The 27,068-nt window shown below is 39.1% G+C and overlaps 1 protein-coding gene across 7 annotated transcripts in view; it reads right to left on the bottom strand.

Moving 5' to 3' along the window:
* lpp (LIM domain containing preferred translocation partner in lipoma) overlaps positions 1-27,068 on the bottom strand; it is a 269,809-nt gene that overhangs the window by 28,764 nt on the left and 213,977 nt on the right. For all 7 annotated transcript variants that reach the window (XM_066663357.1, XM_066663351.1, XM_066663353.1 and 4 more), the window contains one exon: positions 16,153-16,252. In XM_066663357.1, the coding sequence (XP_066519454.1) occupies positions 16,153-16,252 (100 nt within the window). The remainder of the gene's footprint in view (positions 1-16,152; positions 16,253-27,068) is intronic.

The raw sequence follows: 27,068 nt of genomic DNA on the forward strand, positions 1-27,068 counted from the left end.
AATTAATTACTTAAGGACTGTCAGCAGCAGTAAGAAATTGATTGGGGAGCTTTGCTTCAGGAAGTAAGCACATCTATGTTATGAGAAAACAAAATAAAAGCCCACCAGCATTTGGTTCAATGAATGAGTCGATGAATTAAACTGATGAACTGAATAATTACGGAAATAATCGTTATATTTCACAATATTTATTTTACAAGTTTTTGGGTGTGAGAGAATGCATATAATAGGTCTTTATATACTACAACTACACATAATATTGGATCACACACACACTAATGTTTTGGAGGGAGAAGGTCTTGAAATTGTGACTTCAACAACGGCACAACTACAGATGTTTAATCTGACGGTGAAGTGAACCTGTTAACCTGTTGTGGGTTATTCAGCAACTCTCTGTGTGTGTGTGTGTGTGTGTGTGTGTGTGTATCGAGCAGGTCTGTGCCCCAGGGCTGAGAGTGACATTTCTCTGTGTGACTCAGCCCAAGTGAGGGAGATGGAGTGGAGGCAAAACTCCATTCTACATGTTACATAATAACTATGTACACACACGCGCGCGCACGCACGCACGCACGCACGCACGCACACACACACACACACACACACACACACACACACACACACACAAATATGCTCTTATATAAAGCCTGATCAGATGAGAATGTCACATGTCTTCAGTCATCCCAAAAATGGTGGTCATAATGACTATGAAATAACTGACTCATTCTGATCTCAAACTTCAGTGAACTGCAGTGATGCACTTAGTCCATCACTGTCTGACTACCAGATAGCAGTTCTAACATATATGGCCCCTTATATAAAAGCTTATTTAAGAATAAAGCACTTTAAAGATGCTGTAAAATTGGGGAAAAAACCCTCAAAAACCTCTGTTTACCTCAAATAGCAAAAACGGAATGTTTAGTACGTGAAACTGACATACTGTGAACCTCTATGAACTCTACTGCTACAAATGCAAAACCAAACATGTGAGCAAAACATAGGGCAAAACTGGCATGGATCATGACATCAACCCACTACAAGAACACACACAAACACACACACACACACACACACACACACACACACACACACACACACACACACACACACTGCACAAATCCAGATGCGCCAAGCACAGGAATCCAAAGATGAGCCAAGCCTGGAAAACACAGGACAGACGCTGGAGAGAAACACTAGAAAACATAAAAGCTACACAAACAAAAACATAGAGCAAAACACAGGATACCAAGACAACAGAAAACATGATATTCAAAAAAATACAACAACTCAGGAATGACAACCCCAAAAAGAAAAAAAAAATTATATATATATATATATATATATATATATATATATATATATATATACAGACACAAGAACCCTGAACTAACCCTGAAATAGCACCTATTCTCTAAGAGCACCAAGCATAGACTTAGGGGCAGGCATGGACGGAATTTCTTAAACTGGGAAAAAAGTGGGCAAAGCCGCTAAGACAGAAACAGAAGCGCAGGGCGCTGGCACAGGTGGAGACCATACCTGCGAAAGGTCCACAGAGACAGGCAGAACTGCAATGAGACCCATGGGAGCAGGCAGAACTGCTATGACATCCATAGAAACAGGTGCTCTCCAGAATCCTGGAAGGTGCTCAGAATCTGGACTCAATACAGGACTTGACCTAAAACTTGACTAGGAACAGGACATGGAACATTTCTCTGGACGGTGCTTGAAGTAGGTTCATTCTGTTCCTTAACCTTCACTTCAGTAGATTTTTGTTCCAAAACTCAGCTCCAAGTTAAAAATCACCCTCTACTCTGAAGCTCTGGAAAAAGCATGTGCACTCCAGTGCTCTCCAAGACACGGATCCATCCGCCGGTCTGCACCCTTCGACAATGGCAGCCATGCAAGGCAAATGAGAATATTTTAAATTTAGTGTGAGGCTCCTTAATGGCCACATCAGCCTTCGCCGTCCTGTGTGACAAAGGCTGACTTTGGGAACATGTCTAGTGCCCATTTGCCCCAGCTACTCCACCTTCCTGCTTTCTTGATTTGGTTGTTCATTCTCTCACGTTTGTGGAGGGAAGACAATGTTGCAAGCGGAGGCATACGACATTCAGAGGTGAATATGTATTGAACATAAAACAAGACATCAGAAACACGTCAGACGAGCAAATATCAATGAAATGACAACTTTTATAAACAAGACACAATAGGAAAAACCAGTGAGCACTGTGAGCACATGACTCTCCCATGTGCGGGGAGTAACTATGGAACCTGACAAGGAGAAAAGCACATGGAAAGATGGGAGAAATCGGGGTCTGGGGGGGATTGACCCAAACACAACTAAATGGGCGGACCATGTATGGATGGCGAAACATTCTACGGCCCATCTAAAGGATTTGTAGAATTTACTTTATATCACAGCTCTAGAATCGTAAAATCAAAGTAATTTCAAATAATAGTTAAAATGCCTCGATGCTGACTCAACTATTCACTTTTTAGCAGACCCTTCTTTTCCACGTAATTTTTTAAAATAAATATTGTGTATAATGACTAAATCTATGTTGGAAACAGGACTGTGACATTGTCAAAACCAGACCATTCCTATAGTGTTATCAAATTAATTTCCAGAGTGGCTCATAATTCAGAAGCAAAATGAATCTCTAGGCAGAATTCCTGATAACAATCCCGTAAATAGATAATTACAACTTATTAAACCTTGAATAACTTGTTCTTCCAAATGTGAAACACATGAAAAATGTAACGTATTATATAAAGTATCTTTTGTTGCCTGGTTTAGGGCACTGAAATCAAGTCACAGTCATCTTTACTATCTATACATTGTATGAGTTGTTACTGCAAGTAACAAGAAACAAAATCTTACAGCGAAAAGTAATTCCAAACTTTTAAACTGTAGATAAAAATAATTATCATTTACACATCACGTCATTACGGACATTGTAGTCGTCGCAGTACTTTCATTAACTGCTGTGAACTTTAAATATACTTTTTTTTATAATTAAATTGTTATTATGTTGTGTATTACAAAGCTCACTCAGACTTCTATCTGTACTTTTTTTAACATGCATTTTGCCTTCTTAGCTGGAAAGAATATTTATCCCATATAAATAATTCTAGTTGATTACATAAATAAGTTGGTGACAACGGCTACAATCAGGTTTGTGAATAATGTACGTTGGCACTTGAACAGCTCTATCGGCCCAGCAGAGGTTTCTCCAGCGCAACCCCCACACCCCCACCCCCACCCTCTCAGCACTGGGCACAGACAGCTCATGAAAGAGCTTTTCCCTTCGTGTCCCGTGCTGGGGGAATGGAAGGCAAGTCTTCATATTAAAACTTCAAATAGCTCCTTTGTAAGCAGAAGGAGTGGGAGAGGAGGAGTTCATTTACACTTTATACAGCCTCTCCTTCTTTTTTTTTCTTGCCGTCCCTCAGAAGCCTCCACTCGCTCTCATATCCAAAGTCAAAATAAAAAAGAAAAAAGAGGGGGGATAGAAAGAAAAAAGGGGGGTGAGAATGAAGGCGAAAGAAGAAGAAGAAGAAGAAAGAGGCGGTGCGCGAAGACTTGCGAGCCGGAGGAGGCTTATGGTGGTTAGGCAGTTTAATTGGATAAAAGAAGAAGATTAAAGCCTTCTCCACTCTGTTCTATAAATAATTGATTTGTAATGTATTTGTGGTGGCAGGCCCAGGCCTCTGTTTGGCAATGGCGGACGGTTTGAGTGGCAGCAAAGTTCGGATCCACATTCAGTCACGCCGCTCTTTGTATTTTCACACTGAGATACACGGGGCTCTTGAAAGCCAGACGAGAGAACACACACACATACACAACACGGTCGCGCCAGTGTCTGAGCAGCAAGCGGCGGTAATTTTGATCTTGCGGTGCCGGAAATCAAACATCACTCGTGTAAAGACGGCATACACGGAACTTTTGTATTTGTGGAAGGCCAAACTTTTTACACTCACTGAGGAGCGAGGGATGCGTTCCTTTATGAGGCGAACGCGGGCTCTTCAGCATTGGCGGTATTAGAAAACAAAGCCTAGCGCGACCGTACACATGTAAACAAATACGCGGGGCCCACAACACATTGCGGGCTCGTAAGAAGTTGCGCTACTTCAGAAAAACAATGTTTTCCGGTGTAAACAATGGCGTGTCGCGAGACCAAAATAGTGGCGCTACGACGACAGAAAGCGGCGCCTTTTCACGGATGGCGTTTATCTTGGTTTTCAGGAACAACAACAGTAACAACAAACCGCAGCAACCAGAACGAAGAAAACAATTCCAAAAACATCTGTCGTGATAGCAAACTCTGCTCCGAAAGATGCTGCTCTGATTCACAAGTTTATTACATAGTAATGTATCCCTGAGTGTATACACAGAGCTCACAAAGAAACAACTGGTTATGTCAAAATCTGAGGAGACAAAAAAAGAAAAAAAAAGTACAAAATGATGCTAAAATGTTTACACCTCATTAGTATCATAAACACCGTAGGTCACTGGGCATTTACCAGAACAGACCATGTTTGTGTCTGAATGCATTAGGACTGTAGCTGCCAGCAGTGCCCGAGTGTGGGCTTAAGTTTCTTTATCTTCTCTGCTTTCCTTATTCTCTTTGTCCAGTGATCTGTGTGTGTGTGTATATGTGGCCTCATGCAGATTTGCGGCCCGTGGGTCAGCTCAAGACAGAATGGACAGCCATGATTTGTGCACTGCAGTATCTCGGTGGCTCTGTAGATCTTACCCATAACCCCACTGTAATCTCACTTCAGATAACAATGAGGCACACTGGGCCATGACTGTATGACTGCTGAGGGGCCATGCCAGAACCTATTCAACTCAGAACATCATGACTTAGAGACAAGAGACAGGAGAGTGCCGCCCTCGTACATAGGGTCAAGGGTTTCAGTACATGAATTGCATGTCAGAAGGAAAATATATAAAGGAGGAAGACGAGCAGATAGACAACGTGGGTGAAGCATCAATCAGCCTCCTTCATAAGAAAGGACTGGTTTTTATAATTTTTCTACACTGATTTTTGTGAAGACATTTTTAAAAGAAATATACCGAATCAGAATTATTGTTCACATTCACATTTTTTATCAGTAATTTTTCCGACAGCTACATTTTTCTCCCAAAAAAATGACATTTTTAATTTGTTTTCAGCAGCTCTACAGTGGATCTTGATTTTCCTTCAGTGAGATTTTATGTATTGATTGTGATAGTTTTTAGCTGCGAATGATTATTTCGTTTTTGTTTGTTGCCCTCATATTTCAATGACAAACTGTAAATATGTTCAGCTATTAAAGTTGGGGTGCTTTTTTTCCCCTAATGGTGCTTGAAACAGTGCTGAAACTGTTTTGTTGTCAGTGTCAATGACTTTTTGTCCATTGACCTTTTTAGTAAAGAAAGTTGCTCAGTTGGCCTCTGTGTTTAGGTTCTCCTCCATGTTGCTTCCATGTGGCAGATGGGGCACAATCTTATGTAGTATGGCTTTAAATGAACACAACAATGGGGCACATTTACATAATTAAATAAAAACATAAATGAATAGAGTTAAAAAAAAATCAATATAATCAACATAGGTAAGATTATATCAAGTATAAGTTTAGAATGTCAATTTCAATTTTCCAGCCCTTCTACAAGGGGTCTTGCATGGTTGACCCAACTTTTTATAACAGTCTGAACATCTGAAAACTAATTAACCATGAATCATCAGCTCATTAGACAGGAAATTATACAAATAACTGGTCTCTGACATTTGCACAGTTATTTATTTATTTATGGTCAGATGTTTCATTCTTCAATGCAGTCACTGTTTTGGAGATAACAGTGCATTCTGTTGTGATTCGTGTGTGTTTTGTGTACTTGTGTGTGTATAAATGGGACTTTCCTGGGGTCAAACGCTCACTCACCAATGAAATCTAGCAACGTGAGTCAGTGTGTGCTGCGAGCAGCTTCAGCTAGGCTTGTATGGCAGCTGATCTTGCAAGCCTGAGTGGAGCTGTCTGAACGAGGCACAGTCGGCTACAGAGGGGCAAGGTCACCTCACATGAACCATCATGAGGGGGAAAAAATGAGAGAGAGAGAGAGAGAGAAACTGTGCTGGCACGACATTCAGAGACTAGAAAGCAGCAGAGCCAGTGTCTGGCTGGGGAAGGAGGACTAAGGCTCATAATTACTGAATAAACTAAGACCAGTCAGCCAACACAGCACCATGAGGGAAACGCTATATGTATTCATCCAAAACACTAACAAACAGCACTTAAATTAGAGTCCTAATAAAGCTTAATTTATCCCACTATTTTTAATTACATGTCATCCTCTAATGAGAAGCAGTAGCACTATGTATAATAAATAAATAAGCAATCATTGTACTGAATCCTGTGTTTTGTATCCTGCATGTTAATCTGCAAGTGTAATTTAAAAAAAATGCTAGATGAAACAACATCGAGTGATGATCCACCAGAGATTACGCTCTAGACAACTGACAGAAAGCTGAACTCGGTTGGCGGCAAATAAATAACCCAACTCCCACCTCTCCACACATGGAGTAATTATTCTCTGAGCAAGAGTTTGCAAAGCCAACCAGACAAAATTGTCTAATGGGAACCCAAAACCAACTGAGATCACCTCTGTACATCAACACCAATGGAGTCAGGATAAATTGCATTTACAGAATTCTTCATTGGGAAATCATTCTAGAATTAATGCATGCCTAGAAAACCAGCCGTAGGGGTTTCACATTTAGATAAAACTTAGTTATACATATAGTGGACCACAAATCTCTAGATACTGACTTGATTTAATCACCAGAAGCTCACAACATAATAAAGTAAAGGCACTGTGGAATGCCACATTCAATTAAGTCTTTACATATGCAAAGTCCTGTATAGCTCCGTTAACAGGCAAGACGTGAACAACAGTCCAGTTGCCGTTAGTGTAGAAAATAGATAGTTTTGTGATGGGCAGAGGTCTAGCCTTAAACCTGTAGGAGAATGTCAAAATCCTACTTTTATTTTACTAGAAACTTGATGTAACCCAGAATGTATCGTTGATATTCTACAGAATAAAACTTGCATCTCCATTTTAATTGTTTTGGTTCGTCCTGTAGTTCTGAAGCAAATTGTGTTGAGGTCAGTGACTCAGATCTAAAGGCATTCTGTTAAAGGAGCACTAGGTAGTATTTTACCGTAATATTTCAGCTTCTGAACTTCTATAGGCTTAGCACTGCAGAAACTGCTCTATGTAACTTTTGGAGGAGGGTAGGAAACCATCCCCCCTCCCTCCTGATTTCAGGACAGTGCTATAAAAGTGAATTACACTGCAACTGTAGGGGATGCCCAGGAGCAAAAATACCAAACCTTATTTAATGTAGTTTTATGTAAGATCTCTTTATTTATTTATTTTTTTTTGTACATTTTTGTGTCTTACAGTACCAGGAATATTTTGGTGTGTTTGGTGTGATTAGTTCAGCTCAGACAGTTTGCAACACTGAGACGGCTCTGAGGTGTTCTTAAAAATGTACAAAAAACATTATTTGCCTGGGTGTTAACAGAAGAGTTAAATATATATAACACTCAACTGTTACCATAAGGTTCTTTAGCTCCAAGAAAAACTTTTAATTGGAATATATATTTACATTATAAGGAGGTCTTTAAAATGCAAAAACAATTCTCACTAAATTAATTTGGGATGTCACACTGGCCTTGACTCTCCTGGTGCTGAAAGTGTCATTTGTGTTGGTTGGGCCTGGACAAGTAGCTGTAAGATTGACAGCCTGCAGACTTATTGCTGTAAAACAAAACAGAATATTTGTTGCACTCTGACCACTGAATTTCCATCCAAACATGATTTCAGGTGGGCATTCTGGTCTCTTTAAACTGATTGAAATGTAATCCTCGACTTCATCAAAGCCATTACGGTGTTAAAGAGTAGCTGCCCCTGACTACACCGAACTCCATTTTAACACATTAAACTAGTAATAACATTTAAATGTACTATTAAAATGTCTGAATGGGTCAATGGCTTGATCACACAGCAAATGAGCTTTTGGTATTGCTTCAGGTTTGGAGCTTTTTTTCTTAAATTTAATTTTTTTTAACAGCATTTTTGTGAGAGACTATTTTTGTAGAACAGAGAGCATGACCTGGAGAGAAGCCTAAATTTGATGGCAATATGCCTTCCCTGCATGATTACACGATTAGGGCTGAAATTAAAGTGTTCCCACAGAAACTGTCACATCGTCCAGTGCATTAAAAGTTCCCAGGGTGGACACTTTAGTTTTTCATAGCAACACACAAAGCACTGACCCACTCCTGGGTTACAGCACTTTAACACGAAACATGCCTTTCCTTGCTTTGACAAACAGCACACACACACACACAGACACACACACGCATACACACACACAAGCAGCAACAAATATGAAAGCAGGCTCCTGAGAGCTGGCTAAGGGTGAGTAAGTGAAATGCAAATGCACTCAACCAGAGTATCTAGGACAATGCTCAACCCCTTCTGACGGTAACCCTGATTAATACATTAACACACCCCCTGATATCCTTTACAGGAGCTCAAACGTCTCTGCGTGAACACGTGGACACAGGGCTAAAGTTTTCCTGACCCATTTACCTCGACTGGTCCCACGTTCTGGGTCCTGGCCCAGTACAGTAGCTACACAGAAACTCCTAAACTCTTCCAAGATTCTTCATCAACATTTCATGATGAAATGTCTCATAAATTATGAGAGCTGCTCCAGCTGACATTACGCAGAGAAGAAGGTGGCGATTCCCCTCGCCTCCTCGCAGAGCACGCAGACAAAAGCCCAGATAGTCTCCTGGTGCTACGAAAAATTCTGCTTGACCGTCAGTCTTGCATCTTTGAAGAGCTTTCAAAAGACACCCTTGTACATTTTGTGTCACAAACAGATGAACAAGGATTTTATTTAATTTTTCTTTTAAAGGGGGGTTCGCGTGCTAAATATCAACGCTTTGCACCCTCTCTGATATGTTCCTCAGACCTAGCTTCCAAGTCCAAATGAACCAAAAGCTATTACAAAATATATTGACCTGGAAATATTAATTCATCAGATACTTCAGAAAGTTTGACTTTGGCTTAACTTATTCATGAATGATACAGTGCACCTCAAGTGCTGCATTATTTATTTACACATTCAACTTCTGCTCTTTAGAAACACTGTTACTGCACTTGCTTGGCCTGTGCCCAACTGTGGGAGGACCTGACATTTTTTGATCCATAATCAATGTGTAGAACATTCATACTTGTCAGAACCAATAACACAAAATAGGTCTGACTACATTACTTATGAAAAGTGTATTATAAAAAGAGTTTTCTTGTGGTTTGGTTGTTTTGTACATTTCTCTATAAGTATTCTTGTTTTGAACAGCCTTCCTTTACACTTGGTACAGTCACAGAGTCTGATTCTCCTCTCCTGCCATCCGAGGCCAGAGTGAATCATGGCTGCCTCAGGAGATCGAGAACCCTCGGCTCCAGCAGCGGAAGCTACAATGGCCCCGTTTGATTAGAACCTCATCAAAGCCATTAGCAACACCAATAAAAGTTCGTTAGAGAAGGACAAAGACAGCGTCCAGCTGAGAGAGATCACGGCCTTGGCTCTGATTCATCTGTTAATTATTAGCCTTGGGGTTCCGTTTCAAAAGTCTTCCTCCCTCCCCCCAACACGGTCGTCGCTGACAAAAAAAAAAGCCTTGAACATGTAATGTGATGTATTGTAATTATAGACTTTTTTACCCTCTAGGGGTTTTCTGCTTAACTCTGCAGCGAAGAGCCGCCCTCGCTGAGGAGTTAGGGGTAACGGGGATTAAGGGGAAAGTGATAGTCCTTAGAGTAGTGAGATGGATCTACGAATGATGCTCTAGAGGATCATTCCTATAGGATTGAAGACCAAAGACTGGGCAAACATTCACCAAGAACACAATTTCTGCAAGAGAGGTTGCATCTGTAGTATGTGCAGTGTGCAGCCTACTGGTAAAGAATAGTAAAATTAGGTATTGGATGATAACCTACAGCAACACATTCACAGACAGTATCAATACTTACTGTAATAATTTTATTGTTTTTTTGATTCTATTAGTTTATTTATTTTTAATTCTATTTTTTTTTGTTTGTTTTGAGGAATGGAACTAGCTAAATATAAATATAAGATTTTTTTCGTGAGGGGCCTAAAACTTTTGCATAGTACCGCATATACAGAATAAAATTGGGGGGTACATTTTTTCTCAGAATGTTTTAAATTAATGTGCATGTTTTATTTACTGGTTTGCAGTAACTGAACCCAAAGAAAGAAGTTGATTAGATCATGTCATATCTCTTTGTAAACAAGAGCAGAACGGAAAGAACACATTGTTGCTGACTAATTTAAAACATGTATCTCCCAAAATCGTTACTTTACACGAGAAGGAAAAAAAGATTTTATTCCAAGATCTTTCTTGGGTTTTCCTGAACTAAAGGAAAACCCTTGGAGAAGTAGATAATTAAATACTTAAAATGCTAATAATTAGCTGTGGTGTAAAATGTCCTAAAAGTGTATATACATAGAAACTATACCTACCTGATGCACCAAGCAAATGTACCCTGTGCATTTCAATTATTTTAATCTTTATATCAATCAAGACAATCTTTGGGGAGTGATTAATTGTCCCCAGGCCTAGTTCAGGCCACTGCTGGTCAGGTCTCATTCACTCTTCTGTCTTGCACCACTAGAGCTGTATGAATGTGACTTTTTTTAAAGGCTCAAGTCTACCTGGGTTTGATCTATTCCTCAAGTACAGGCTCAGGGAGATGAGTGGGCTGGAGCAGCTTGCTCTTATAGAAGTGCTGCTTAAGGGAAAGCTACCTCATTTTCTGTCTAGGCCACTTCTTGGGGCTTGAATAAAGACATTTTCCTCGATCTGGATAAAATAAAGAATGAAAAAAGAAGAGGGAAAGTGAGCATCCAAAATAGAGACGGTGGTCTGAAGGCCCTGCTTCTAGTTCAGTGCTCTGCGCTTAACCTTTTGCCTACAGCAGTGATATCTCACACCTTTTCTTTCTTTTTTTTTCAGCTGTAATGCCACTGAAGCGTTATTTTCTCCCCGCTCTCATCCCTCTCTCCATGGCCAAAGCTCTGTGCTCAGTCATTCACAGCAGCAGGGTTTGCCTCTGTGACCTGGCTTTACTTCTGACCCATTTACAGGCCAGGCTGTTTTCAGCCCCCCTCTGGACAACAACAGCGAGTTTGCAAACACGGACTCTGTGCGGTTGTGGATTGTGCATCTGGGCACATGCTCACTGCAGGGCACACAGCTCTGACACATGCCCCAGCCCAAAGAGGCCATGACAGCCCTGGACAAACCCTTCTCTCCCTCGGTCCAGCCCCAGTGACCTGCTTCAACTTCCAGCGCCAACCAATTACACATTTACACATGCAGGCCAACATACAGCAGACTAGGCCACTTAACCCATTCCACTCCATGCTCATGACTCTGTGACCAGTGGCCTTTTGTATTTAACATGGAAAAAGAGCTTCCCCAGTGTTAAGGGTAAGTATTTATAAAGTTGGAGCATTGCTGTGAGAATGAGATGGTAGCAATGCAATGGTGAAGTCAGTTTCTTTTAATTTTTTTAATGTTATGCCAAACTTCTCCTTAATCAGTCGCTACCAGTTTCACCCAATAGACAGATAGGGCTTCCCCAGTCACAAATATGGCCACCAACCTGAGAGGGTGAAGCATAGCACAAGATCCACCAGAGATATTGTGAAGCCAGCCACTGACTCATTTCAAACATCCACTATCCACTAATGAAATATCACAACAGTCATGAAAGCATATGAACATTTAATATCACGATTCTAGTAACCAAAATTATCATGGTCGTCAGCATTATTGCATAATTGCAAATACTTCTGCAATATATTAATGTAATAAAAAGTGAAATTTTACCAAGTTTTACACAGAACAACACAAAATTAGCCAAAGTGTGTACTCGTTTAAATAAAACGTAACCAAAAACATTTTCTGTTTGCCATACGTAAAATACCATCTGAGATTAAAATTAAAGGTAATTAAAGGTAAACAGTAACTAGTAAAAAGTAACAGTAACCCACCCAGTTATCAAGGATAATTCTGCTCTCCTGGATTCCTGACCTTAGATAGGTGAGGTGGTATCAGTGAGAATTGAACTGGCAATGTCTTGAAGGTAGGGTCAACACTGCACTAGGGAGCCTTGAAGTGAGGTTCTGACGTTGGATGATTAGTTCTGGATCATAAACTCCACTCCAACTCATCCCTAGGGGAATGCAGTTCAGAGAATGCAGCTTCTGTGCTCCACAGCCCGGTTCTGAGAGCTTCATACCCCTGTAACCAATGCAATCCGCAGCTGCTCCAGAGCATCTCATTTTGATTCATGCTTTCCTTCAGAGTTTTTAACAGCGCTGTCTGAAACTGAACGTTTTGGTTCACAATGGGTGCACTTTTAAGTATCAGAATTCAATAATTGTAAGGGGTGTGTAAAAGGATTAATTCGGACTAGTCTGACATGCTTTTTAGAAAGAGTGATAAAGTTATTGCATCATAGAAAGACTTCAAGTGAACTTAAGGGTTCAATGCCAAGGTCTTTCAGGAACAATGAAGAAACTGTCCATAGTTAGGCTGTCTATGCCATATAGTATTTTATATATAACTTAAAATATGATTTTGAAAACCTAATTCATCACTTACCCACATATTATTCTATATACATTCTACTTGTATCACATCCACACAAACAAACACATATACTACCGTATATATTATTCATGCGCATATATACATATCTATAATGCGCAGCTTATCATACATTGGGTGTTGGTGTTCAACATTAGACCTCTATCAAACAAAAATCAGGTCTGATTATTACCGTTTTGTTATTGTTTTTAAGATGTGCTGTCAATTAATTACTCCATAGCTACAAAATACTCTAGAGGTAAAGTAGAATACAAAAGTGAAAAAAAAACACGTCTATGTCCATCATGTCCTTGGATTTTAAGGGGTTAAATGATCTGGTCTGCTAATCAAAGTAACAAAGCTGCTGCTACAAAGAACTGCTCTATGTGTTTTCAACACAGTCAGTGTTTCGGGCTGAAGGAAGGGTCTGACAGGGCATCTGTTGTCTGTAAGCAGTTAGGAAGTGTGTTTAGGTTCAGATGAGGAGATGGAGGCTCTGGGGCACAGATTCTTCAAAAGGACAGAAAGGCCAGAGTGAGGGTGTTGAGAGAGGGAGGGGGAGGCAGAGAGAGGGAGAGAGAGAGAAGATGAGAGGACTTGTTGCCTAGGGTATCATTTGAAATTTATACCAGTAAAGGTTCTGGTACCTTGATTTTTTCCAACCTTTCTTTCGTAAAAGAGCTGTCTATAGCTTATAATTGTCAGGTGCAGAAGAGACATTATCTAACAATGTCTTTTTAACAAATCAAGAAAATAAGAGAAAAAGAACAAACAAACAAAAACATTAAATATAAAAGCTTCCCTAAAATTTCATATTTAATATTCTAAATTATCATATTTAAACAAATAAAAACATTCCTTTCTCATACATCTCCATATTTGTAAATGTTTTTTTTCCCAAATCATTTGAACACAGCAACAATGTGTTCCACCCGCCCCCCTATAAACATTACTATTTTGGAATACAGCTGGACGATCAAAAAAAAAAATAATCCAATAGCCATATGAGCAATAAGAAAAGCCACTGAATACCTACCCAATGAACGAACATTCTGGGCTGACCTAATTGACAACATAGACTATGCAAGCAGTATCAATCGTATCATACACTCCAGTGGTCTTGTTACAGTTTGAGACATAGTGGTTACACATTTACCACACGGGCACTGATGTAATCTAACTTTGAAAAGGTACAGACAGAATTAAGACTCCTCTGGCTGCAACATAACAGCTTATCACAGGAAGCCAGCTGAGTTTTATAAGAACATTATTATATTGAAACTTTTTGCATCGAGTTTTCTGCCTTGTTCCAGTAAGAACTGAACAAGAGCTTAACAAGAAATGATGACGGTCAAAAGTGAACATAATTTACTGTGGGTACAAAAGGCACAGTGCTGTGCTGAACCCAATCTCTAAGCATAAACATCTGACTGGCGGGAGAAAAAAAAATCTGCAGTAGATCTATTTCAGCACTTAATGGAAAAGACTATAATGGACGCGCACGCACGCAGGGCGAGTGAAAAGTGATTACGTTAACACACACACTTCACCACATCTGTCAGGGTTAAGTTCACTTCTGCAAAGTGACAAATGCACCTGTTTCTCAAAAGGGAAAGAAGAAGCCTCTTCCCATCCATCCATGCAAATGAGGCCAGTAAAGGCTGCAAAGAGCAGAACCACCTCACATCCACATCCCTATTTCACATACCTAATAATAATTCAATTACACACCCACACACACTCAGGCCAGATTAAAAAAAAAAAAAAGAGGAAAGAAAGAGATGGAAGGAAAAATCAAGGAAGAGTTCAAAGAAGGACAAGTACACAAGCAAACGCTGAGAAGTGGCATGAGTCATGACTGGAGCATCAGCAGCTTTGTGCCACAGAACGCACACACAGCAATGGCCTTGTACAGAAACATTTGCAAGCATTAGACTGTGACACGCTGAAGTATGCACATGTGAATGACCCACTTTCTCACACACACACACACACACACACATATGCAGGACATGACTCATGCATTATTTTAAGCTCTAAGGGATTTCCTGAGATACATGTGTGTTTGTTTTATTACATATTTCATATCTGATGGTCCTGCATTAATAGACAATTCAGCTAATTTTGTGAAGTTTATGTATTCATTTTTAAAATCAGCAATGGCAGCTGAGTTTAAGGTAGTGGGTATATGCTTAGGCCATAAAAAAGCCTGCTTGGGTGCAACAACTCATGCTTGCTTTCTCACTATGTTTAATAATATGACCAAACATCTTACAGATCAAACTCTATTTGACTTATTTTCAATATACATCTTTGTTTTAATATGTGCTAAATAAAAAAAAAAAAGAGTAACAGCTGCAGTATAAAGTGAGCTGTAGCTCAGCAAATGATGCTCAGCAGAACATATTCATGACAAATGACAGCATAGCTAGACTGCTCCTCAGCTTCACAGATTGCGTTTTTGGAACTAACTGTTTTATAAGTTATTATACCACTGATAGCTCCACACTTTAGAAGCTATGAGTCTGTGGGATTAGACCAGATTTGTTAGTCTTCTCTCCTGATGTGCACTGGTGATCCTTGGGCACCTATGTCCTTCCTTAGACCACTTATGGTAAGTACTGCAACTGCATACTGGTAGCACCCCACACGTCCTGCTGTTTGGAGATGCTCTGACACCAGTGTTCATTTCTTTAACAAAAAACTATGACGAAAAAATATATATTGAAAAATATTTTTCACAATGATAACTACACGAGAACATATTTTAAGTTTACTAATGTAATAGTGATCGTTTGAAGAAGAGAGCTATAACGAGATGTTTAGCACGATTACCAGTTATTTGTTACAGGAAATTGTAACAAAATATAAACTTGAAAATTCTCAGTTTACTGGGCTCAGGGCTACAAGAGAAATATTAGTCAGTGTATCAACTTCAGTGAATCACTGACAAGTATTAGTGAATCACTGACAAGTGATTCATAGAGTTGAAACTCTGAGTTGTCTCAGTTTGCAGCACCAAAAAAAATAAATAAAATAAAGTAAAATAAAATAAAATAAAATAATAATAAATAAATAAATGCTAAATGTATTTGAAGAAATAAAGTGGCCATATTCCTTCTACAATTTGGATTTTCATGTTTCTAACTGTAACATAACTTTTAAGAAAAGAAAGTTAGTTAAAACTAAGGTACCACAATTTGTCCCTTATCAACCCTTATAAACCCCACCCCTAGAGAGGTAACACTGTAATTCTGTAAAGGTATTCACATCACCACTCTCTGGTTTTAATGTGAATAACTGGAGTATATGATAGTTTCAGGATCCTATGCTTTGACATGGAAAAACAAAAACTATAAACTTTTTCTCTGATTGGGCAACCATGTTTGTGCCATGTAAAGTGTGAGGGTCACTGACCAAAGTATTCCTCTGATGGTGGATGGTTCATGTCATACAGCATCTTCTTGGTCAGCCTGTCCAACTCCTCCTCTGGACGAGCCGAGGACTGGCCCGGGGCCTGAAAAACACACCGGAGACACTCTTTCACATACCAGCACACACATATAAAAGTGTACTCATACCAAATGTCAGACCACTAAAATACATGCACAAACACCATTAATCACTGGGCAAGGCACACACTGTCAACGAGATCAAATATCTGGGTCACTGCAGAACTGATCATGTATGAGTTCATCTCAGTGACCTGACACCACACTGATTATAAAGCTTTATCCTAAATCCTAACGTTTGTGGGTACCCATTCTTCCAATGTTTTGTCCTCTCTGTTTGCTGCAGCAACAACTTCTCTACTCTTCCCTTTCTATTGACAGTAATTTTGTTCAACTGAATGTCTCTGTCAGCAGATATGGATGCCCCTTAATGTAGCTATATTCACTAATTAGAAGAAGTGTCAAGATAATATTAGACACACTGCATACAGTAATTCTGTAATTGGGAAATTGGGAAAAGTACATACCATTAATCACTGTTCGTTTACTCTAATGAAGAAAGTATGCCCGTGAGAATGATGTATTTTCAAGTCCAAACCCAACTCCACTGAGCTGAGCAAGGGCAGAGGCTTTTGTTCAAACCAAACAGCCATCATTACACTTTTATAAAGCACTATATCAAAAGAAGACAGAGAAAGGTCGCCTCCACATTTGGCAGTTATTGAATCTATTTGTACCCAAGCACATACACAAGCTATTGCTACGTATAACAGAACATGTGACAAGAGCTGTACCCTGAACTGACCCTGAGTTTCTGATTCAGTTTAAGATGCACCCTGGTTAAACTTCTTTTTTATTTTTATCCAAAACACATTGGCAAAATCAGTGTTATTTTATGTGTATTCTGCATATAAATCTGTGTATCGGTAGGACCCACAAACCCATAATCTGTTAAATAAGGAAACCGTGTCTGCTTGTTTGTGGGAGTGAGTTAGAAAGCATAGAATAGACACTGAAATCAGCTGTTTTGAACAAGGCTGTTTAAATACGGGGAGAATGGTGCTGGGGTGTTTGGTCCTTCTGGTATTTTGATCAAAGCATTGAACATATGCTTCATTAAGACACCAGAGAACTGTTATACCTGGTGGAAAAGGGGTATGTAGCCTATAAGTGATATTAAGAAGTTTCTGGGTTATGTGGTGGTTGGCACATTTATCTGAGACTCATTTTGTCTATATTCTTTTCTCAGATTTTTGGGTCTCTATTAGTTACTAGGGGTCCCATTTCATGTGTAGAAATATTTTTTTTTCCTTTGACTTTCCTCCTTTCTCATTAAAGTGGTTTATTGCAAATCTAACCTCAGAAACTGAATAACTGCAACAGCCATTCTGGTCATGATTGTTTTCTGACTTTGTACAGTACTTAACTGATATTTATGAAAAGCGCTTTGCCATTCTGATGTAACATCTACAGTTCAAGGAAATGCAGATCCATGTGAACAGTGTGTTCCAAGTCTCTTATAACAATTCAGCTCCCACAACCACAGAGTCAGAATGACAGTCCGTATAATGGACAGACAGACAGACGGACTCTCTGTCAGGTTATTTCCATCTGAAACCAGTGTAAGAGTGACCATCAGCTACTGCTGTGTGTGGACCCACAGGTAACCACACAGATAAACACTTCCACATCCACATCCACATCCACGTTAAATACAGTCTCTCTCTCACTCCACACACACACACACACACACACACACACACAAAATACTGAGGAATGCACCCATCATGGAGCCAGTGGTCTGGCAGTTTTTAGTGCTGGTTGTTGGACAGGATATCCCAACAGGAGACAAATGAAGAGTGGAGATATGACAACCATTTATGGAAACAAATGACCCATGTTCTTTCCATTCTTTCAGACCAACAGACCTGAGGAATATCACAATATTTGTATTAATTAAATTTCATAGGTTTAGAAATGAAGCTGATTTTTTAGTATAAACAATCTGGAGAATTGGGGACACGACTATATATATATATGTTTTTAACCCCTGTTCTAGTCAGAGTTGCTACCAACAGATTTAACAGCAAAGTCATTAAGCCACTTGCAGTGACATAAGATATGACATGGCTTCCAAAAAACAAGCAATAAATGGAACACACTATGAAAAGAATAGGAGTTTTTGAGTGCATCAGCATGTTAATTTGGGGATCTGGAGCTGCTACCAACCCACAATCTGTGAAACAACACAGTCAGTTTTATGATCTGCCAAAGTCTGAAAACAGGGATCAAACATAGCACAAGAATCAAACAACACAGCATTTTTCTTATACTGTCTAAACAGCCCTGTTCAGAATGACCAGTTTCAGCACCTGCTCTTTTAAACGAAAATGAGACTTAGAACCAACAGCGAGACAAGAGAGAAATTCTGGTTTTTAATCATTTTTGCTTGGTTCTCTTTCTTCTCCATTGTCATTTTTTTATTCACTACATGGACCTCTTCACACCATTTTTGCTTGGTTTGTCCCATTTAACCCTGTCTTTGGGCTAACACATAAATATGGGTGCAGTGCTGTGTTTGGAGAGGCTCAGATGAGGAGGCGGCAACATTCTAAAGACCCTGTCTACTATTTACAATGCAACACAAAAATCAGGATAACTTGTTTTTGCCATGCTTTCAGGCAGCTTTCAGATTTGTTTTATTTCACAGTCTGTGGGTGTGTAGGAGCTTCAGAACCCAAATTAAGATACTAATGCACACCAAAATATGTCCAGTGTAAAGCAAATTGGTCATATTCTTCAGTGACACCTAGTGGCATGGATGTAGTAGATATTTTATACAAAACCTTTTATTCACGGCTGCCTCTATGTGGATTACCTGCTTTTTTTTTAACAGACTGGTTCTTTAAGGGACTTCAAATCAATATTATTCTTCATCCCATGTAAGGTGGACTATATAAAATGTAAAACGGTAATAATTATGAGCTGTTTAACATTACAAATTTAATATTATACATTAAAAATAAAGTTCTCATTTATACTTTAACAAACATTTCAGCTAGTTACTTACTGCACTAGCCAGCTAGCATACTTGCTGTGCTAATGAGAAACTAACCAGCTGATTTCAAGCTGTTTTGCCCTCAATGGCATACAGCTATAAATCTGCCCTTCAGACTGATGTTCTTTCTATAGTAAAACACTTGTTTTGAAATGGTGTCAAACCTGACAGGATTTCAGCGAGAGTTTACTTTTACACAATTTATCACCTGATAAGATAATAATGAGACATAACTTAGATTTTCTGCTCGATTTGCACTCAATCCCCTCTTGACAATCGACATGGATTGCATGATATAACTTGTGAACATCACTGCTCTGCACTTTTAAGAACACTCAATATTGTTTTTTTCTCAAAGGAATACCATTGCTCTGAATCAAATTAGCCTCCTGGAGAAAATCATATGAATTCGTATAACATCAAGTTAGCCTACAGTATAACACACACACACACACTCTCTCTCTCTGTCAGTCACCCAGGAAGCAGTCCCACCCTGTCACTTAAAGCATGGCTAAACAGTGCCAATAGCTCTGTTTGCTGTAAGTTAACCTTACTGTCTTGTAAATGACTCAAAACTGGCCTTCTGCACCCCTCCTGTTCACAACAGATACACCAGGAAAAGCTTTTACAATCATCAAACAATTTAGAGTTGTAGGAAACATTTTCTTGAGTTGTAAAGAGTGGGGGGTGTTTGGCTTTAAAGTTATGTTCAAAAAATAAAAGAGAAAACTTAGGAATAAATGAATAAAAAAGGAATAAATGAATATTTAACCACTCCTTTCCCCCAAACATATCACTCAGAGCTGTATCGGGGGCGTCACGGGCTCGTTATCAAGAGAGAGTGAGAGAAAGAAATAAGAAAGAAAAAAAGTGAGGCTGAGGTCTGTTTTCATCATACAAAAATAACGCCTGAAACACCATCGCTGTGGAACAGAAGACGAATGCTCCTATTAGCAAACGTGCAAATCTTCCTGCACACCTACCCTCTGTTTTCACTAATCACTGACAAGGGGGATATCTACTTCATTAATCTACACAACTTCAACACATAAAATGTAACAGCATACAGCAATCGTTTTTTAAATTCCATTAATTTTCCACAAGATATTTCTGAAAAGATTAGATATGAGGCTTGGGGGGTCCTAACAACCATGCAAGTCTTATTAGGACAGCAAAACTGTCAGTGTAAGATGAACTGTGCCTACTTCTTTCAACTTTGAAGTCTGTTAGAATATATTGCTACAGAATATTAAAAAAAAATAAAATAAAAATCTTTCTACGAGAAAGAGCTCAATGCTAAAAATCATTTATGGATGTGTAGCAGACAAGCAGCACATACTGAAAAATGTAAGTGGACAAAAAGCTTTGGATGTTGGTATGAGAGGATCAGACACAGAAGGGCTACTCGTGTTTTTAAAGTGTCCATTCTGTCTGACACAACAGACGTAAAGTCAGAGAGTGTAGCTCATCAGTTGCTGCACAGATTGTGTTTGTCATCCTCTAGTCCTTCATCAGCGTGCCTGATCAATCTGTAACAGTCCAACACACACTAATGCACCACAACCACGTCAGCTTCACTACAGTGCTGAGAATGATCCGCCACCCAAATGATACCTGCATACCTGCTCTGTGGTGTCCCTGACCATTGAAAAGCAGGGTGAAATAAATAGATAAAGTATGTAGAGTAACATGCGGACTACAGTGCTCATGTATGTTCAGTGGAACTGATAAAAATGGATAATGAGTGTAGATACAATACAGGTTTTTCTAATGCTGATCATTCAGTGTATGTTGTAGGTCGTTATAAACCTGTGTTATAGTAGATATATACCCTGTTTTATTCCCCAATGCTAAAACTAGACTGTACTTTAAAGGCCATTTATATATATTAAATTAAATACATTAAAATGTGGATTTATCACTGTATTCGTATTTTATTATGTATTTTTCCTGTAATTTGAGTAATCTTTTACTGAGCAAATAAAAACAAACTGACTATGACATAGTATTATGTCGTCCTCACCCCCCCCCCCTCCAACCACCTTTTGTTTTGTTTTTTTAGGTCTAGGTACCATAAGCAGCATGCTTAGCCTTTTCTACAAGCACAGAGTCATTCCTCACAGCCCTGCTCCCCTACAGGGATTCTCTCCTGTTTTCCCAAATGGATGTGTGTTATCCGTGGGTACTGGAGCGATGCCCTTTTTCAGGCTCATGCCAGAACGGCAATGGTACATTTAGCGGAAAAAAAGCAGGTAGGAGTTGTTAACCATGGAGCGCAGATGCTTCCTTAGGCAACAACAAAAGAAGAACAAAAAAAAAAAAAAAAAAAAAAAGACAAAACAAGTAAATAAATCTGCATCTCATTTTTAATTAAGCTGAGAGTGTAAATGTACAGTGGACTTGATAAATACACAACACTTAATCACACTTGCACATCATTAATGATCAGCTCCAGGGTAAACATGCACAAAACTGGCTTTAGAGTTAGTAGAATATTCAGCTATACCATCGATTACAGCATCAATGGAGCATACACACCTCCCACACAGCTTTAAAGGGGACCCCTTTTTCCACATGTTCATACAGTACCCTGGGGACCTAACAAACCATCTCTGACATATTTCAGTCAAAATACAAGCTGCAATTTCAATGCAAAATTCTCCCCGTGTAAAGAGCCTCGATAGAACTGCTGATTTCAGTGCCTGCTCCTTTAAATGAGAATAAACCACTGTTCACCCCCAACTTGAGCGCACAGCAGTAAGAAGTGAGAGAGCAGATGCTCTAGTGTTCAACCATTACTTTCGCACTCTTTCTGGCCATTTTTGATCAGTACTCATTTTTATGATTCATTTTGCTTCGTTTAACCTAGTCTTTGTGCTCTCCCATACACGCGGATCCAATGCATTGACTGGAGATACTCAGTAGAAGGAGGAAGGTTCATATCTAGTGTCTAAGGTCTTGATGTAGGAAGCTGAACAAAATCAGAATAGCTCATGTTATCCCAAGTTTTATGACTTAGGCAGCCACCAAAAAATCATTGTCTTTTATCACAGTTTGTGGGTTGCTAGGCACTCCAGGTACACTAATTAATATGGACATGCACTGAAAAAGTGATTTTATTCAAAGTATCTCACAATACTGATGGACTGGTGCCCTGTCCAGGGTGTGTTCCTGCCTTGTTCCCAATTATTCTGGGTAAGCTTTGGACCCTGACCAATATGAAGTGGTTACAGAATATGAATGAATAATGAATGACTGTCCCCTGTAAAAAAAAAAAGGGTTTTATTTTATCTTATTTTATAGATATTTTCTAAAAATAGCATGTCAATATCCAAGCAGGTTTTGTTTAATATGTTACTGTAAAGGATAGCTCTACAGCTTTTCAAAATGAGACCCAGACACAGTCATACAGAGAAGCTTGATGTGAAATGGTCCACTCTAGAGAAACTTACTGATAGTTCACAGCAGTGGTGACAGGAGCCAGACATCTACCGTGTTTAATGTTCCTAAAAGCACTATCAAACAAAAAGCTATTACATTAAATTGATGCACAATCTTCAGATGGTAGTTTATGATATTTTTGAGCTAGGGTTTACTATGCAAAGGAAGATGTTATCAATATTTTATTATCATCAACATTACATAGAATAATCAGAAGAAATGTATAGGTTCATTGGTGGTTTTAGACACTAAATAAAATTAAATATTATTGAATATAATTCCAATCAACATCACTATAAAGAAATCTGTGCCCTACAGTGAACCATGTCATATCAGTGAATTTGTTTACATCATGATGCCAGAACTATAAAAAACAAAATAAAATTCCCTGGAATTCTACTGCTGCTGAAAAAAAATGCATATACAACACATGTATTCAAAAGATCTCCCCAAACATCTGCTGAGCAGCGCACTTTTGTAGCAGCAGACAGACAGAACCCAAACAGTGTGTTAGAGTGGCACTTCTCAGCCAGTGTGCTGTTTAACTGGATGCCAGGTTTATTAGCTGGCAGATTGGCTTACAGTGAGACTTGCTGTTTTAGCTGCTGAGAAGAGCTGGCTCGTATGACTGGCTCACTGAGAAATGCAGGGATGAACCGAACCTCTCAGCAATGATCTGAAAACTCTGTATTCTACCATTTGCTCTCATGTCAAAATTCATAATTTAAACTTTAAAGTGTACAAAATAAATAAATAAATAAAAGGGGTACCGTTTTAGAATAAGTCTACACTAAAGCTTTACAAACTGTTACCAGTCTTTTAATTTATTAAGTCGTAAACACAGTGAAAATCATTAATATTTATTTATTTATTTATAAATATTAACAGTGACCTGTTATTTGCCAAATTTGCCATTTACAGTTAAACCTCAGATCTCGTCGGATACTGACTTTACTTTGTCTTCTCCATCAGTCGACATTAATACTGTCAGCTTCAGCACATATTTGGTAATAAATTTAACAATTTAACCACTAGGTTTCATCAATTAACCACAAAGAGGGTCTATTAAGACACTGATGATAATGTGAGGCACCTTAACATATGAAATGACTAAATTCACATTTCCAGGTCTTCACTTACTCTGCACCTCAACATTTTCAGTAAGTCCTTAGACGCTTTCAGTATTAGACCCCAAAAAAAATAAAAATTACTATTGCCTTTTCTACCTCTGTGTTACAAATGATTATCAATGACTTTTATAATGTTTACAACCTAACTAATATCCATTTAATACACAGATTATAAACCATTTAAAAACCTTACAAGCATGGTTTTATTTTAAAATAAAAATGCCAAAAATTCTCCTCCCAAACATACTATAAGGTCTACTGCCATCTATCACTTTATATACACTGTAGAATATTAGTCTATAGCTGATTTTCCTTCACTGTCTTCCAGTAGCTACTCATATTTTACAGCCTGCTGCTCTCCTATAAAGCCAAGAATGGACTAGCCCCTCCCTATATGGCGGAGATGGTCAAAACCTGATCTGCGCCTTGAGCACTGTGAACTGTGTGTTAATGTGGAGTGAAGACTCCGTATTTAAAGGACCACTAATCCCGTGCTTTCTGAAATGTCTTGAATTGTACTGAAATACAATGAAATGAACTGCACTGCTGTTTCTCCATCCCAGGTCAATTTCTGTTGTATGGTACTGTACTTATGGCATGTTTAGTTTGCATTTCTCTCTTATCAGCAATGTCCCTGTATCTAGATGTATATTAGTTCCATGGTATTTGGACTCTAATCCTATTTGTACTAGCTAGGAAGTGTTCTCTGAGTAGGATGTCAAAACACTTATGTAAGCCGCCCTGGATAAATGCCATAAATGTCAACTCCTAAAATGTCCATTGATTTTCTAACTAACCACCATATTGAGTTCCACCTTAAATGATTAAACAGTTACAATTGGTGATCAGGATTAGTTCACAAATTACTGACTGGCCCACCTCTTAAATAAACGATGCTACAATGTCTTTCCATAAATGACACTGTTGATGATGTATTGACTTTCCTGCCGAAGCTCTAGATGATAGGTGGTCTGACTGTGTGTGTATCAGAGCTGCAGAAGTGCAGGCGAACTCGCAGGCAGGACACACTCAGAGCCTGCAAAGTCTCCTTGTCCTGCTGAGTATCGGCATTCTGTCAGTCGCTCTGAGAGATGCTGCTGTTTGCTCACTTGCTGACCGCCACAGGGGGCGCTCTCAGCAGGACAACATACACAACTCCACTCATCATCATTTCTCATTCTACCTCTCTCTCACATACCCTCTTTCACTTATTTTTCTATGAAAACATTTCCAAATGGAGAAACTGCAACAAGGCATCTGTGTTTGAGTGTGTGTGTGTTTGTGTGTGCACAGAATATAATTTCTCTGATTTGTTGACTGAAAGTGTAGCTCTATTTCACTGTACAAAGAAAAAAAACGTTGCTATTTTCCACAGTGCTTTCTCTCTCACTTTTTTTTGCGGTTTTCTTTCGCTCCCTCCCTCTCCCCCTTTCCCCACTACGAGCAAGGCATCATACTAACAATTATCCAACTGCAGCAGCTCTGAACTGGAGAAATTCTTTAGTCGCAACCTACAAACATACAACAACAACACACTGCCAGTTTCTTCTTTTCTTTCCCTGCAAACATGGCTCCTTCTGCCTTCAAAATATAAGTGACACGGTGTGTATTCTTATTAAAGATTCCTATTCCTAAGGAAACATCACCTATATTACACATCATCTTAATTTCCTGGCTTTGTTTTTATAGGAACTCAATGTCACCCATGACACCTGTTAGAACTTGCATTATTGTTTAAATGTAGAGTAACTCTCTAACTTATTTTTAAGATAAGATTGTGCACACACCTATATTCAAGAGAAATAACCTCTGACTATGAACATGAAAATGAGTGACAAGTTGGCTTAACATGAGCTGCACTGATGCTTTGTGTAAGAAGTGTCATTGGTCATTTTACAGCCAAGCTGTGATCTTGGTAAGTGAAAATACAGCAAGACTTGCAGCAGGTACAATGACCAGCTCTCAGCACTTCTAGTGTAAATAAATACTCAGTAATAGGAAAGGGTATAGACAAGTTCCACATTATTTTACACCAAACTCAAACAAAGCACTATCTGCGATCCAATATGTATGCTTGTTTCCCCATAGTGTCGATTGTGGGTGAGTGAATGTATGACAGTTTCCTGTTGTTTTCTGCATCTAATTCAGGTATTTTTAAGTCCAGTTACCTATATCCATACTGGATCAGTACTGAAATATGAACACTACACAATCATATTTAACTCTATGAAATGCCTTGCCTGCTGCAATCCAATAGGCTCTTAGGATTTGAGGCGTTAATTTGTTTTTAATGATTATTTAAGACTATTCCATCTTAAATCACTGACTGTATTACCATACATTTCCTTCTCATTGTACACACAGTGGCAAACCAGAATCCTTTCAAAATACCTGCCCCTGTGGACTATATGATAAGCTTCATGAGCTGAACATTGGCTTTATCTGCAGCCAGTTCACTTACGAGGGGATTAAACAGGAATGGACACTGAGCAGTCTGCCATCCTGACTGGAGCTCACAGTAATACTCAGAGAGAGGGAGAGAGGGGGAGAGAGACACGGAGAGAAAGTAGTGAAACCCCTGGCAGACATAAGAAGGCTTATTAAAATAATAATAATAGAAACAGGGCGGGGTGCTGCCGCCCCCCTCTCGCTCCATTTGTGTGGGTCCACGAGGGATTAAGGCATTTGTTGCTGTTATTAAGACGCTGTGCTAAATGGATGATTATAGCAGCTTAAGGGACTCGAGCACTTTCACCGAAACAATGCCAGAGGATAGTCCCAGACGAACAGGAGACTGACTGGGTGTGTGGCTGTGTGTGTGTGTGTGTGTGTGTGTGTGTGTGTGTGTCTGTTAAGAGTTAAAGAGTGTTGAGGAAAGTGGGCAGGTGGACAGAGGAGGACATGACCAATAAACTTTTCCAGCTTGATAGTTTGTTTTATGGGTTGTCTGTTTTCGTCTGCCCTATGGTTGCAAGATATAAGAAAAAACATCTTGGGATTAAATTGCTTCATATTACAAGTGGCCTTTGTGGGCCATGCTCGAACCACAAGAGTATTGTTTCACAGCAACTGTTGCCAGGATGTACTGTGTTTAGAGTTGCTCTATAATGCTGAGTTTCCATTTTAAAATTCTACACTAATGAGCTGGACTGTTTTACAGCAGCTAACCTAAAACAGGTTCATGATATCCATGGGTGGGCATCGTGGAATGTTTCTCTCCATTTTAGGTTGATTCTCCCTGCAAAGCTCATC

This window comes from Hoplias malabaricus, chromosome 3 (assembly GCF_029633855.1).
Source record: "Hoplias malabaricus isolate fHopMal1 chromosome 3, fHopMal1.hap1, whole genome shotgun sequence".
Taxonomy (NCBI): domain Eukaryota; kingdom Metazoa; phylum Chordata; class Actinopteri; order Characiformes; family Erythrinidae; genus Hoplias; species Hoplias malabaricus.